Source organism: Littorina saxatilis, linkage group LG9, assembly GCF_037325665.1.
Source record: "Littorina saxatilis isolate snail1 linkage group LG9, US_GU_Lsax_2.0, whole genome shotgun sequence".
In the NCBI taxonomy this organism is placed as follows: domain Eukaryota; kingdom Metazoa; phylum Mollusca; class Gastropoda; order Littorinimorpha; family Littorinidae; genus Littorina; species Littorina saxatilis.
In genome coordinates this window covers 8376427-8391426 of record NC_090253.1, presented here as the reverse complement: position 1 = coordinate 8391426, position 15000 = coordinate 8376427, and the positions used below count along the sequence as shown (strand labels likewise).

The 15000-nt window shown below is 41.5% G+C and overlaps 1 protein-coding gene across 1 annotated transcript in view; it reads left to right on the top strand.

The window, feature by feature from the left end:
• Positions 1-15000, top strand: part of LOC138975199 (amyloid protein-binding protein 2-like) — a 28785-nt gene that overhangs the window by 5737 nt on the left and 8048 nt on the right. Inside the window, exons 2-10 of the mRNA XM_070347856.1 lie at positions 1891-1979; positions 4135-4286; positions 7236-7359; positions 8279-8447; positions 8819-8875; positions 10438-10470; positions 11558-11625; positions 12860-12965; positions 13926-14050. Coding sequence (XP_070203957.1) covers positions 1891-1979; positions 4135-4286; positions 7236-7359; positions 8279-8447; positions 8819-8875; positions 10438-10470; positions 11558-11625; positions 12860-12965; positions 13926-14050 — 923 coding nt within the window. The remainder of the gene's footprint in view (positions 1-1890; positions 1980-4134; positions 4287-7235; positions 7360-8278; positions 8448-8818; positions 8876-10437; positions 10471-11557; positions 11626-12859; positions 12966-13925; positions 14051-15000) is intronic.

The following is a 15000-nucleotide window of genomic DNA, read 5'->3' as shown; positions in this document are numbered from 1 at the left end:
GAAACATACAACTTTTTTTTTTTGCCTTATAAGTTAATCTTTGTAGTGTACCAGTGTTGTTGCCAGGCCTCGGTCTTCGGTCTCTGACGCATTCCTTTCTGATTTGACGCATTGGACCTAGCCTTGTCCGGTCGATGGACCGATAGTTTTTACGTTTTGGTGGTCAACTGACCGATACATATTCGTACAAGGCTGACAAGGTCTGCAATGAATGGAATGGGAGTTGCAAAGTCGGAAAACAAACCCCGATCAAAATGCTCATGTTCGCTAAGAGTGAAAATGCACTCGGTGCCGAGTCCGTGTTTGTCGTCATTGACACTCGAGGCTGCGTTTACGGAAATACCTGATCCAGCCGATGTACCTATTTACCAAAAACGGCGCAAACAGCGGAAAGTTCATCAATATAAATACTACGGCATGGTAATGCAAAGATCAGGCAGGATCCCTACATTCGCACATCGGGCACTGTATTGGAAAGGGTAGGCCAGGAATGTCAGGCTCTTTCTCCTCGCAAAGTTTATGAACAATTAAAACTAGGAAGCGACATCAAAGCAATGTCAAAGGACTTGAAACAGGTTCAGAATAAGAAGGAAAGGGAAAAACGCGAATAGCCTGAAAATGTTGCCCCAAAAAAGATGCTAAAAGTTGCAACAAAGTTGTACATTTTTTTTTGACCTATTGCTTTTTTAAAGCCAGGGCATTTGGACCTTTTTTTTATTTTTTAGGGAGGTCCAAATGACCTATTGTCTTCTTAGGCTGGCAACAACACTTGTGTACTTATGTTTGATTATGCTTAATGATCGTGTGTTTGTCTTATTAGAATAGAAATGCGATGTGGTGCGAACATTTTTGTCCCATGTTTGTGTACAATGAGAATGGACATTAAAGTTTTCTTATTTTATCAATTAAACAATCAAGCGGAGGCATCTGTATGCATGGGGAACCTTCAACAACCCAAAACAGCTTTATCAATCACTTAACTGATAGAACTGTCATTTTGCTTGAAGGGTTTACCTCTTACAGTGACAGTGGAACCCGCTTATAAGAAAGTCGCGGGGAATTTTTTTTGGCTTTCTTATATCCATGGTTTTTCTTATCCGGAGACTCTCGATATATATATATGTTACAGTAAATTCATCAAACCAGTCAATTTGTAAATTCACTCCGTAAATTTACCAATTTACTGAAAAATTCAGGAAATTTACAAATTTACTGAGTTTGACACCCAGGAAATTTACAAATTTACTGAAAATTTCAGTAAATTTACAAATTTACTGGTTTGACATATATATATAAAATATTGTGCAATTTCTTGTTCTTATCAGAGGAAAATTTTTTATCATCATATTTTTGGAAAAGCATTGCATAATAATATGCCTGCAGGCAGGCGCGTGAATGTGCATTAATTATGAATGTTTATGTTTATAATTTCATGTTGTTGGGTTAAGTTTGTGCATTGGAATTTATTTGTGTATTTTCGTGTTTTATCGAGAGATAGAGGGAGACATGATTGAAAGAGCCTCTAAATGTGTTTTTTGTGTTTGCTTTGTTGCAGCTGTTCAACAACAACGAGCAGAAGACTGTTCCCTCTAAATGTGGTTTTTGTGTTTGCTTTGTTGCAGCAGTTCAACAACAACGAGCAGAAGACTGTTCCCTCTAAATGTGGTTGTTGTGTTTGCTTTGTTGCAGCAGTTCAACAACAATGAGCAGAAGACTGTTCCCTCTAAATGTGGTTTTTGTGTTTGCTTTGTTGCAGCAGTTCAACAACAGCGAGCAGAAGACTGTTCCCTCTAAATGTGGTTGTTGTGTTTGCTTTGTTGCAGCAGTTCAACAACAGCGAGCAGAAGACTGTTTCCTCTAAATGTGGTTTTTGTGTTTGCTTTGTTGCAGCTGTTCAACAACAACGAGCAAAGTCTCCTACACCATGAGTTCGGTCACCTCGACATCTTCTCACGCATTCTCAGGGTCAACAACAAAAGGTACAAATGTGTACTTGATGAATGGTTTTTTTAAATGTTATTTTACTTTGTCTGGTAAATACTTTTTTAACGATTCATTTTATGCTTAGTCTTTGATCAGATGACAAAGAATGTGTACTGAAACCTCTGATATTGTCAAATGATTGATTGTCTTTCTGATTGAGCTTGTAGGGATGAAATTTGGTTTTGGAGTTAATAGGAGGTAAAAGATGTTTTTCATTTTAGACTTGAACATAAACATTGTCTGTATATTTTGCAGCAGCTTAACGGAGAACAGGACTTGGTGGTATGAGTAGTTTTACAAAATAATCAAATAGAAACATAAACAAGTCGCGTAAGGCGAAATTACTACATTTAGTCAAGCTGTGGAACTCACAGAATGAAACTGAACGTAGTCCGCCGCTAGTGCAAAAGGCAGTGAAAGTGACGAGCCTGTTTGGCGCTGTAGCGGTTGCGCTGTGCTTCATAGCACGCTTTTCTGTACGTCTCTTCGTTTTAACTTTCTGAGCGTGTTTTTAATCCAAACATATCATATCTATATGTTTTTGGAATCAGGAACCGACAAGGAATAAGATGAAATAGTTTTTAAAACGATTTCGGACATTTAATTTTGATCATAATTTTTATATTTTTAATTTTCAGAGCTTGTTTTTAATCCAAATATAACATATTTATATGTTTTTGGAATCAGAAAATGATGAACAATAAGATGAACGTAAATTTGGATCGTTTTATTTTTTTACAATTTTCAGATTTTTAATGACCAAAGTCATTAATTAATTTTTAAGCCACCATGCTGAAATGCAATACTGAAGTCCGGCCTTCGTCGAAGATTGCTTGGCCAAAATTTCAATCAATTTGATTGAAAAATGAGGGTGTGACAGTGCCGCCTCAACTTTTACAAAAAGCCGGATATGACGTCATCAAAGACATTTATCGAAAAAAATAAAAGAATGTCTGGGGATATCATTCCCAGGAACTCTCATGTCAAATTTCATAAAGATCGGTCCACTAGTTTAGTCTGAATCGCTCTACACACACACACACAGACAGACACACACACACACATACACACAAACACCACAACCCTCGTCTCGATTCCCCCTCTATGTTAAAACATTTAATCAAAACTTGACTAAATGTAAAAAGGAGACGAAGAGCTTGTTTACATAATTTAGAAATGTATTGAATATGGGCTGTGTGATTGTATGCTTTAGTGTGTTTTCCCGTTTTTATTTTTAATTTTTATTTTAAATTAAAAATTTTTTTTTTTATTAATTCTTTTTGTTGTTGTTGTTGTTGTTGTTGTTGTTGAAGATGCATAGTTTTGTATGGTTGATGTTATTTTATGTTGCTGTCTGATGTTGATGTCGTCTACCAAAAAGAAATAAAAACGTGCAGTTTGTTAATGACGGATTATTTAGTACATTCAAGATCGATAGAGATAGATTAGTTACGATCAGCATCAGGCTTCCTGGTATTTTGACAGACGTCAGATTTATTGTGTCATTTTCTTTTCTACTGGAATCTCAGACTGATCAAGTCAATTTCGTCGGTGTCAGGATTACGTGTATGTCTGCATAGCTAAAAATTTTAATGTCATGGTTTTGTGTGTGTTTACAAAGCTAACAAGAGGCGAAGCCTTCAAGGCTCACGTAAGAAATCGACAAACAGTAACACAAACTCAATCACTCCGTCACACATACACACACACACACACAGTAAGCATAGGTGACACTGTGCAAGAAAGCGAGACACTAGATCTAGATCTGTCTGTCTGCATGTAGCCTACTTACAGGGACACGACTGCCAATGGCCGATTTCGAAGAAAAAACTAGTCTCGGCCCGCTCAAAATAACAATGACCGAGACTTTCAGTAATTCCTTCGCGTGACGTCTAACCCTCTTACGCCATAATGTGACGTCTTCAAATGTTAAAGTTTCTACCACAGACATACACACGCACACACACACGCACGCACGCACAGACAGACAAAGTTACGATCGCATAGGCTACACTTACGTGAGCCAAAAATGTTAATGTCAAGGTTTTGTGTGTGTTTACAAAGCTAACAATTTTTAATCGCCTAATGTCATGGTTGTGTGTGTGTTTACAAAGGTAAAAGTGTTAATGTCATGGTTGTGTGTGTTTACAGGGCTCAGCTTCACTACATCTTTCAAACTCTGATGGATCACAACTCAAAGATCATTCGGAGGCTCACCGATCAGTTCCTGGGTCAGATGACGCCTAGTCGGCTCAGCGATCAAGTGGATCGCGTCAAAATACTCCACGTCGGGCTAGCGTTAGGTCAGTTGACGAGAATGTGTTTCAGATGATAGTTATGAGGATACTTATAATATAGTGCAAATCCCGAAAAATAGTTCTTAGCACCTCACAAAAAATACTCTACATTGGGTGAGCATTAGGTGAGTTGACGAGAGCGTGTTTCAGATGATAATAATGAGGATACTTATAATAGGGCACAAATCCTAAAATAGTTCTAAGCGTCTTGCAAAAAAGACACAAATAAATAATTCTGTACACGGTGCCAAATCAAATAGTTAAACACATCAAAAGTTAACTTCAGATGATCAGAATGTTGAATATTTGGATTTTAGACAAATCTGTTGGTTATTTAGGATTCAGTCTTTAGGTGACAGATGCCTGTTTTTTTGTTGTTGTAAGAACAAGAAATGGATGTCTAATACTGTAATAGTTTATGATTCCAGAGTCGTAACCTGTGAATTATCTCAGTTGGTTTGATTGCTGAAGTTGATAAGGTACAGCAGATTTCCACTAACTCGCGGCCTTTGGGAAGATTTTTGTTCACGATATATCCGATTTGTGATGCAGTTTGGGGTCCAATTAAAGAGAAGAAACCGCGTTCTCTTCTGAGTCAGAGAAAAACGCAGTTATTTCCCTTGTTGGTCACAAAAAGCCTGTGAGCGTCGCGTTTGCCGTGTGAGTGCATGTGTGTGTGTGTGTATGTGCCAGCGTGTGTGTGTGTGCGCAGAATGATTGGTGGATCAAAATCATTGGTTGACGTTTACGTTTTTAGATGTGTAAGTTACATGGATAAGCTTTTTGAGTCACTTGAGAAAAAGTGACTCTATGTAATCGGTCAGTGTTAGTCTGTCCGGCCGGCCGGCCGGCCGTCCGGCCGGCCGTCCGTAGACACCACCTTAACGTTGGACTTTTCTCGGAAACTATCAAAGCGATCGGGCTCATATTTTGTTTAGTCGTGACCTCCAATGACCTCTACACTTTAACGATGGTTTCGTTGACCTTTGACCTTTTTCAAGGTCACAGGTCAGCGTCAAAGGAAAAATTAGACATTTTATATCTTTTCTCGGAAACTATCAAAGCGATCGGGCTCATATTTTGTTTAGTCGTGACCTCCAATGACCTCTACACTTTAACGATGGTTTCGTTGACCTTTGACCTTTTTCAAGGTCACAGGTCAGCGTCAAAGGAAAAATTAGACATTTTATATCTTTGACAAAGTTCATCGGATGTGATTGAAACTTTGTAGGATTATTCTTTACATCAAAGTATTTACATCTGTAGCCTTTTACGAACGTTATCAGAAAAACAAGGGAGATAACTAGCCTTTTCTGTTCGGCAACACACAACTTAACGTTGGGCTTTTCTCGGAAACTATAAAAGTGACCGGGCTCAAATTTTATGTGAACGTGACTCATTGTGTTGTGAATAGCAATTTCTTCCTGTCCATCTGATGCCTCATATAATATTCAGAACTGCGAAAGTGACTCGATCGAGCGTTTGCTCTTCTTGTTTTGTTTTGTTTTGCTTTGTGTGAGTCTGAGTTGACACGCGTTTTGTCTTTGGCAGAAAGCATGTAGATTTCTTCTTTGATTGTTTGCTTTTTCTGCCACCTGCTATAACGCAAGAAGCTGAAGCACTTCATGGCGCCTGTAGAAAATCCGGGGCGTCTAGCTGAGATCGCGATTAGCGGGACTCGAGTGTTAAATTGCATGCCTGACTAGATTGCAGAAGACTGAAGCACAGTTTAAGTACTGGATTGGCGCCTGTGGCTACCCGGACCGTCTAGCAGAGATCGCAATTAGCTGGACTCGAGTGTTCAACTGCACGCCTGACTGGTCATACTGACTGGTCAGACACTTAACCTCTATAGGCACGTGGCCAATTTGACAATACCGATCGTGGCATGAAAGTTCTTGACTGAGTGGGGCACGTGCGCGTGAAAGGTTTGTTTTTATTTTGTTCGCAGGTCTCGATCAACCCGTAATGTACACAACCTGAAAACACACACACACGTAGAACACTATTTGGAGAGACTGAGGGAGAGAAAGTGAGAGAGACTGATAAGATGAAATGACAATTTACTGCATGATGAAAGGCCATCGGACCCAGAGAGAGATAGCGTGGTTATGATAGAAATTTTTTTTCATGATCTGTACTATTTTTTGGCCTTAACGTGACTAATTTTGTAAAAAAAAAGAAAAAAAAGTCGGTCCTGGTTTTTTGGGGGTCCAAGAGGTCTCCGTGATATAGCCGAATTCGCGATTTAGTGGACCGCGAGTTAGTGGAAGTCTGCTGTACTTACTATTATGGGGCAGCAAAATGTTGGAGATGTCAGCTTCTCTGAGGCCAGCTAAATGAGGGCGATGCCAGGCTCTTCTCTTTACTGTGTTTATGTTTACTAACCCTGAATGGGGTTACCGTTAGCAACACATGCCGCTATACTTAGGACGTCAGCTGGGCTTCTGCTTGATTAAACTCCAGACTGGATGCTTTCCCGCCAAAGTAAAGAGGTTCAATGATTTGAGTGAAAGCATGTCAGTTTCTTGCAAGTGAAGCAAATTCGTGATTAAAATTCAATAGATTTTAGCCCAAAATTTAATTCATTTGTAAACGCACAGAGTGGTAACATCCCTTGAATGAAAAGAGAAGGATTTTGCGATGAAGCAAATTTTTAAGTTAAAATACAATTTTTTACAACTGACCCCGTATTCCATGAGTGGAATATGGGGTCAGAAGCTCTATCAGCAGTACTTTGGAAGGGAGGGGAGAAGGTCAGTGTGGAGCTTATGCGAGACTTGCGAGGCTGGCTAACGTCCTAGCTATAGCCGCATGTGTCAGCAACCCTTTCCAGTAGAGTAGGCTGGAGAGTGCTGGGAAAAGTTGGGTATTATGGGATGGTTATCGTCATTTGATGAAGAATGATGTTAGAACCTGAGACCTGAAGTGAAATGCACGCTTGAATGATTGCAGGAGGGTTTTTCTCGGAAGCGGGCTGGTTCTCTGAGAGCGAGCGTGTGTACCAGGCGTGTCTGGATGCAGTCAGGCATGACAGCAGTGAAGCGGGACTGTTCCGCGCGGTGGAATACTGCGTCAGGTATGGCTGTCTCATTGTTTACACTTACAGTGCAATGTCTCAGCTTTCATTTAATTTTTACCTTGCACAAAATACATTTTGTTTTCAGATTTTCAAAATATTAGAAATTCAGGTCTGAAATTGGAGGTAAAGTTACATAGGCTTTGCACAAAAACCTGAAAAATTAAAGTCTGAATAATTAAAGTCTTGGGGGATGGGTGGATGGTGGGATCTTGAAAAGGGAGTTGGATTGGATTGGATTGGATTGGATAAGATTTACAGTCCAGTTACCCTCATGGAAATTCGGGCTGCTTTCTCCCCGAGGAAAGCGAGCTGCCATACATACGGCGCTACCCATATTTTTTTTTTCCTGCATGCGTGTATTCATGTTTCCTGAGACTTAATGCCGTGTGAGATGGAATATTTGTACTTTATTCCAAGTCCCACGGGTATTTGATGGACATTTTTATCTATGCCTATACAATTTTGCCAGGAAAGACCCTTTTGTCAATCGTGGGATCTTTAACGTGCACACCCCAATGTAGTGTACACGAAGGAACCTCGGTTTTTCGTCTCATCTGAAAGACTAGCACTTGAACCCACCACTTAGGTTAGGAAAGGGGGGGAGAAAATTGCGGCCTGACCCTGGCCTGAACACGCAACCTCTCGCTTCCGAGCGCAAGTGCGTTACCACTCAGCCACCCAGTCCCACCCAGTCCCAGTCGACTGTAATAGAAAATTGGCTGTAGATTTGAGCCTGTGTTACTTTTTTGGTTGGTCTGATGGTCTGTGTTTGTTTAATTCGGCCACTTCCTTAGAACATGTTTGTGACTGTTTCTGTTTTTGTTGCCTGCTCACAGCATGTTGTTGTACCTTGCATTGCAAGGTGAACCACTGCTTTCATACAGAATTCTGTGTACATTACCTTTCTGTTGTGCAGGTTATTACATGTACAGAACGCCAACTGCAAATACCACGCTGCCAAACAGACGTGTACTGAAGCCTTCTCACTGGTGGAGCGTCTCTCACATAAAGGCTTCACCGTTAACTGTGCCATTCTCTACTCTGAACAGTGTGGTCTCCTCTTTGCTCAAAGTCTATACGACGAGGTAAGGATTGCAAACAGATAACAGGCAAGTGTGTGTGTGAGTGTGAGAGAAAGGTGTGAATGGAGTGAAAACCGCACTTGTCAAAAGGAATTCCCAAACTTGGGTAATTAAATATTCTGTATTCAAGCTTTAGGGGTGGATAAGTAAGGGAGAGGGGGGGGGGGGGCGGTATTCAGATAAGTGTGGGGGGGGGGGGGGGGGGATTCAGACACAAGTGTGCCCTCCTCTACTCTGAAGAGGTAAGGCTGATGAACAGCTAACAAGAAAACATAGAGAGTAAGAGCATGCAAATGTACGTTATCCTCTTCCCTATAGAAAGCAGTTTGCTTTCCAACTAGTGTGTTTTAAAATAATGTTGATTGTGTTTTCAGGCCTTCAAGGCATGTTCCAAGGCTCTTCAAGAACTGAACAGTACCGTCAACACAAGAGTGAGTTTCAGCAGATTACTGCTGTCACATTTTCCAATTGTGTGTGTGTTTGTGTGTACATGTTTTTGTGGCTGAAGCTAACAACCATCACACAAGAAAAAGTCTTGGTTACAAACAAACTTTTCTGTATATGATTTGGTAATCAGGTTGCATGTGATTGCAAAATGTTGAAAATTTTATGATTTCATTCTTTACAGTGACTTTTTGAATGAAGTGAAGTTACAACAAAATTAATGGATAACATTGCACACACAAATAAAGAAGAAAACAAGTCGCGTAAGGCGAAATAACAACATTTAGTCAAGCTGTCGACCTCACAGAATGAAACTGAACGCACTGCTTTTTTCACCAAAGACCATATACTTGTAGTTTTGTCAGTCCACCGCTCGTGGCAAAGGCAGTGAAATCGACAAGCCATGCAGAATAGAGCGGTAGTGGTCGCGCTGAGCAGGTTAACACGCTTTTCTGTATGTCTATTCTTTTTAGCTTACTGAGTTTGTTTTTAATCCAAACATATCATATCTATATGTTTTTGGAATCGGGGACCGACAAGGAATAAGATGAAATTGGTTTTAAATCGATTTCGGAAATTTTAATTTTAATCATAATTTTCATATTTTTAATTTTCAGAGCTTGTTTGTAATCCAAATATAACATATGTATATGTTTTTGGAATCAGAAAATTATGAAGAATACAATGAAATTATTTTTGGATCGTTTAATAAAAAAAAAATTTTTAATTACAAGTTTCCGATATTTAATGACCAAACTCATTCATTAGTTTTTAAGCCACCAAGCTGAAATGCAATACCAAAGTCCGGCCTTCGTCGAAGATTGCTTTGCCAAAATTTCAATCAATTTGATTGAAAAATGAGGGTGTGACAGTGCCGCCTCAACTTTTACAAAAAGCCGGATATGACGTCATCAAAGGTATTTATCAAAAAAATGAAAAAAACGTCCGGGGATATCATTCCCAGGAACTCTCATGTCAAATTTCATAAAGATCGGTCTAGTAGTTTAGTCTGAATCGCTCTACACACACACACACACACACACACACACACACACACACACACACACACACACACACACACACACACACACACACACACACACACACACACACACACACATACACACACATATATATACACCACGACCCTCGTCTCGATTCCCCCTCTATGTTAAAACATTTAGTCCAAACTTGACTAAATGTAAAAAGCTGCAGATGTCATGGGCAGTAGACGCATTCCGGAAATAACTCTGTTGGACTGTATGGGTTGTGAAAGAGTGAGTTCCCTTGCTTTTAGTGAGACAAACAATCCACCGGCCAATCACTATGCAGGGGTGTGTCCGAAACACATTGACAAGAACATGTGGATTATTTGCCTCACTAAAAGCAAGGGTACTCACTCTTCTTTCACAACCCATTCAAACCCAACAGAATCATTTCCGAACATCGTCTATTTCTTGATTTCGTGAAGACGTGCTTGCGATGCAACTAGCAAGTTGTGAAACTGTTCATTTTATGAATGTTTTTTCTTTCTCTTTCTGTGTTGCAGACAGTAATAGATGTCCTAAGGCAATGTGCGAAGGTAAGAATTGAAACAAAATCTATTGTTACACTCATTCAGGTGCACAATTTAACATCATTGTTAGAGAGGGAGAGAGAGAGATGGAGGGATTGTTTTATTGTATAACCAGTGGTTTGGAGCTTACAAGAGAGAGAGAGAGAGTGTTTGAGAGGGGGGAGAGTGACTGTGTGTGAAGAAAGGGGGGGGGGGGAGAGTGAGTGAGCGTGTTTGAGAGGGGAGAGAGTGACTGTGTGGGAAGAAAGGGGGGGGGGGGGAGAGTGAGTGAGCGTGTTTGAGAGGGGAGAGAGTGACTGTGTGGGAAGAAAGGGGGGGGGGGGGGGAGAGTGAGTGAGCGTGTTTGAGAGGGGAGAGAGTGACTGTGTGGGAAGAAAGGGGGGGGGGGGGAGAGTGAGTGAGCGTGTTTGAGAGGGGAGAGAGTGACTGTGTGGGAAGAAAGGGGGGGGGGGGGGGAGAGTGAGTGAGCGTGTTTGAGAGGGGAGAGAGTGACTGTGTGGGAAGAAAGGGGGGGGGGGGGAGAATGAGTGAGCGTGTTTGAGAGGGGAGAGAGTGACTGTGTGGGAAGAAAGGGGGGGGGGGGGGGGGGGAGAGTGAGTGAGCGTGTTTGAGAGGGGAGAGAGTGACTGTGTGGGAAGAAAGGGGGGGGGGGGAGAGTGAGTGAGCGTGTTTGAGAGGGGAGAGAGTGACTGTGTGGGAAGAAAGGGGTGGGGGGGGGGGAGAGTGAGTGAGCGTGTTTGAGAGGGGAGAGAGTGACTGTGTGGGAAGAAAGGGGGGGGGGGGGAGAGTGAGTGAGCGTGTTTGAGAGGGGAGAGAGTGACTGTGTGGGAAGAAAGGGGGGGGGGGGGGAGAGTGAGTGAGCGTGTTTGAGAGGGGGGAGAGTGACTGTGTGTGAGAAAGGAGAGAACAGGTGTGAATGGGGATGGGGGAGTGAGAGGGGGGAGAAGGAGCGAGTGTGTAAAACGGGGAGGGTCAGTGTTTGTGTAAATGAGTGTGTGTGAGAGGGGGAGGGGGACTGTGTGTGAGACAAGGGCAGGCATACATGTGTGTGTGCAATCGTTTTAAATTTGTTTCCCTATTTTCATCTTGACAGGCATGTGTAGTGAAGCGTGAATTCAAGAAAGCGGAGGTCCTTATCAAGCTAGCAGTGTTTCAAGCAAGGTGAGTCGTACATTTGACTCTCTTGCACCTCTTTTTTCGTGTCATAGCAGTAAAATAAGTCATGCATAGATGAAACTTTTATTGAACAATGTCAGATATATGCACATTTATTTTCCCCACTCCTGTTCCCCACTCCTGTTCCCCACTCCTGTTCCCCACTCCTGTTCCCCACTCCTGTTCCCCACCCCTGTTCCCCACTCCTGTTCCCCACTCCTGTTCCCCACTCCTGTTCCCCAAGAAAATTGAAAGAAGGATAAGTACCGTAAACTACCTTGTATACGCCCAGTATCGAGTAAACGCCCACCCCCTACTTTTGGTCAAGTTCTGCGCACAGGGTACAGGACCTAGTAAACGCCCCCACCCCCCTCCACCCCCCCGGTTTTTGATCATTGGAGTTGACAAGGAAAATAAACAAGAGTATTCAGTTCGCTGTTCTTGTTTTTCAATTGTTTCCCTTCCTTGGAAATGTTTTGCGGAGTGAACAGAAGGATTCTAGTGTCGCTAGAGAATCGCGATACATTTTTGATGCATCGGACTGGGATGGAAAAGAAGAAACGAAAGCGTCATCTTGGGCGGGAAATGATGTCTGAAGCGGTTGATTTAGGTGTTCTTAGATTTCTTGACCAAGAACGGATAGAGGGCCGTGTCGCCATGAACAAAGATAGTTTAAAGTTATCAACTTGTTAGCAGACACCAAAGCAACACGATTTCCTTCGTGGTTTGCTTACAGAATTCCTTGTGTGTGTGTTGGGGGGGGGGGGGGGGTGTGTGTGAGAGAGAGATAGTGGGATAGAGGAAAGTTTTGTGCAATAACACATCATTTCAACACTTCTAAGCCAAGTTACCAAAATATCGTTATTCTAGCAAAGGAACCGCTCCTGCAAAGGGTATAGTACCTAGTAAACGCCCACCCCCAACTTTTGGGCAAACTTGGTGCATGCGGGGGGTGGGCGTATACAAGGCAGTTTACGGTAGTGGTGAACTTATTCATAATTAACCAGGTTTGTTTGTGTGTGTGTGTGTTTTTGTGCGTGTGTGTGGGTGTGCATGTGTGGTGGTGTGCATGTGTGTGTGTTTTTGTGCGTGTGTGTGGGTGTGCATGTGTGGTGGTGTGCATGTGTGTGCGTTTTTGTTGTTGAGTGTGTTTAAGTGTGTTTGAGTGTGTGTATGTGTGCGTGTGTGTGTGTGAGCGCAAGTACGTTCAAACATTTAAAATTGCTATTGTTTTTCTCAGGGAGCGGTTTGGGTTTGACCATCCAAAATATTCAGACGCTCTGCTAGACTACGGTTTCTTCCTTCTGAACGTCGATGCCATTACGTCAGCAGTCCATGTTTATCAGGTACATTGAACGATTCTTGCTTCAGACTCATGGCTTTAGTTAATCAATCATTCAACAAACCAGACAATCCACAAATCAAACGGTCATTTGTATACATGTAAAATTTAAATGCTCATTTTGACTCACCCTTTTAAGAGTTATTGCCCTTTTCTCAACTTCCTCACAAAACTGAGGCATTTTTGTGTGCTTTTTTGGGGGACTCGCTTGAGTAATAGGTGAGTCATGCGAATCAGGAATGTTTGTATGGTCATGATCGGCTATCTGTGTGACTAAGCATTTTATGTGTGTTAATTAGGTCTCTTTTGTTAGTTTCAACGCCCGACAGACCTAAATCATGACGAAATACTTTGAAAAACTTTGTGAGCTATCCTTCTGTGGAAAAAAACAATTTTACTTTTATGATAATGGTAAACGAATCACATCTCTTGGCGGTAGGCTGGTGTGTGTGTGTGTTAGACTTAGACTTTAGATGTAAAAAAAAAACCCACTTTTTTTTTACAATTGTTGTGTATTTTGCATCTTGTTGTGCAGTGATTATAATATTTTATGATTATTGCAGAAAATCACTCGCCTTTTTAAAAAAATATTTACGATGAAATTGGTTGTGTTTTGCAGTTAGCGCTGTCCATCAGAATGAAGGTGTTTGGGGGCAGCAACCTATATGAAATTGGTTGTGTTTTGCAGTTAGCGCTGTCAATCCGAATGAAGGTGTTTGGGGGCAGCAACCTATATGAAATTGGTTGTGTTTTGCAGTTAGCGCTGTCAATCCGAATGAAGGTGTTTGGGGGCACCAATCTATATGAAATTGGTTGTGTTTTGCAGTTAGCACTGTCAATCCGAATGAAGGTGTTTGGGGGCAGCAACCTATATGAAATTGGTTGTGTTTTGCAGTTAGCGCTGTCAATCCGAATGAAGGTGTTTGGGGGCAGCAACCTATATGAAATTGGTTGTGTTTTGCAGTTAGCGCTGTCAATCCGAATGAAGGTGTTTGGGGGCAGCAACCTGCACGTGGCCATTGCCTGTGAAGACCTGGCCTACGCTACCTACGTCTTTGAATACAGCTCCGGCAAGTTTGAGGATGCCAAGTGAGTAACATATTCATAGGTGGGATTCTTCCGGGTATATGCCGGAAATCCGGATTCAATTATGGCTTTTTTTTTTCTCTTTTGTTGTTGTTGGGTTTTGTTGTTGGTTGGGTTTTGTTGTTGATTGGGTTTTGTTGTTGTTGGGTTTTGTTGTTGGTTGGGTTTTGTTGTTGGTTGAGTTTTGTTGTTGTTGGGTTTTGTTGTTGGTTGGGTTTTGTTGTTGGTTGAGTTTTGTTGTTGTTGGGTTTTGTTGTTGTTGGGTTTTGTTGTTGGTTGGGTTTTGTTGTTGGGTTTTGTTGTTGGGTTTTGTTGTTGATTGGGTTTTGTTGTTGTTGGGTTGAGGTTCAGGATTCATGAAATGTTTCAGTCCCACCCATGCGTATTTATATTTATCTGATATCTTTTTTACGTCTTGGGCTTTTTGCTTGAAGTGCGTTGATTTCTCAGAAGGTGAAGATGATTATCATAGTGATCTTTGTTGTTTTTTTTGTCCTCAAAAGTCTTAGTCTTTCCAGGCGCCTCGTTCAGGTTTGCGGCATTGTCTCAGACAGGTAGATAATTGATGTAGTGACTCATTTGCAGGCCTGAAAGTGGCGAGTATTTTACTCGCCATGGCGAGTAGAAACATGTAAATGGCGAGTAGAAATGTAAATCTACTCGCCAAATGCGAGTAAATTTGCTGAAACAAATGGTTGGTTTGGCGAGTAAAAATACAAAAATTTGCTCTCTGGCTAGTAAATTATGAGAAGTACCAGCCAGAGGCCAGTGCCCCATTTCGTGGACTTTCAGCACTGATTTGAAAAAAAAAGTCTTCTCACATTCTTGTTAATTTCTGGCGTCTTATTTGAGTTCATCAGAACACACACATATGAGTGTATATTTTGTGCATAAGAATGTCTGTTGCTTTAATTATTACTGTGTCATTACATCTTTGCTTTGTGGATTGATTA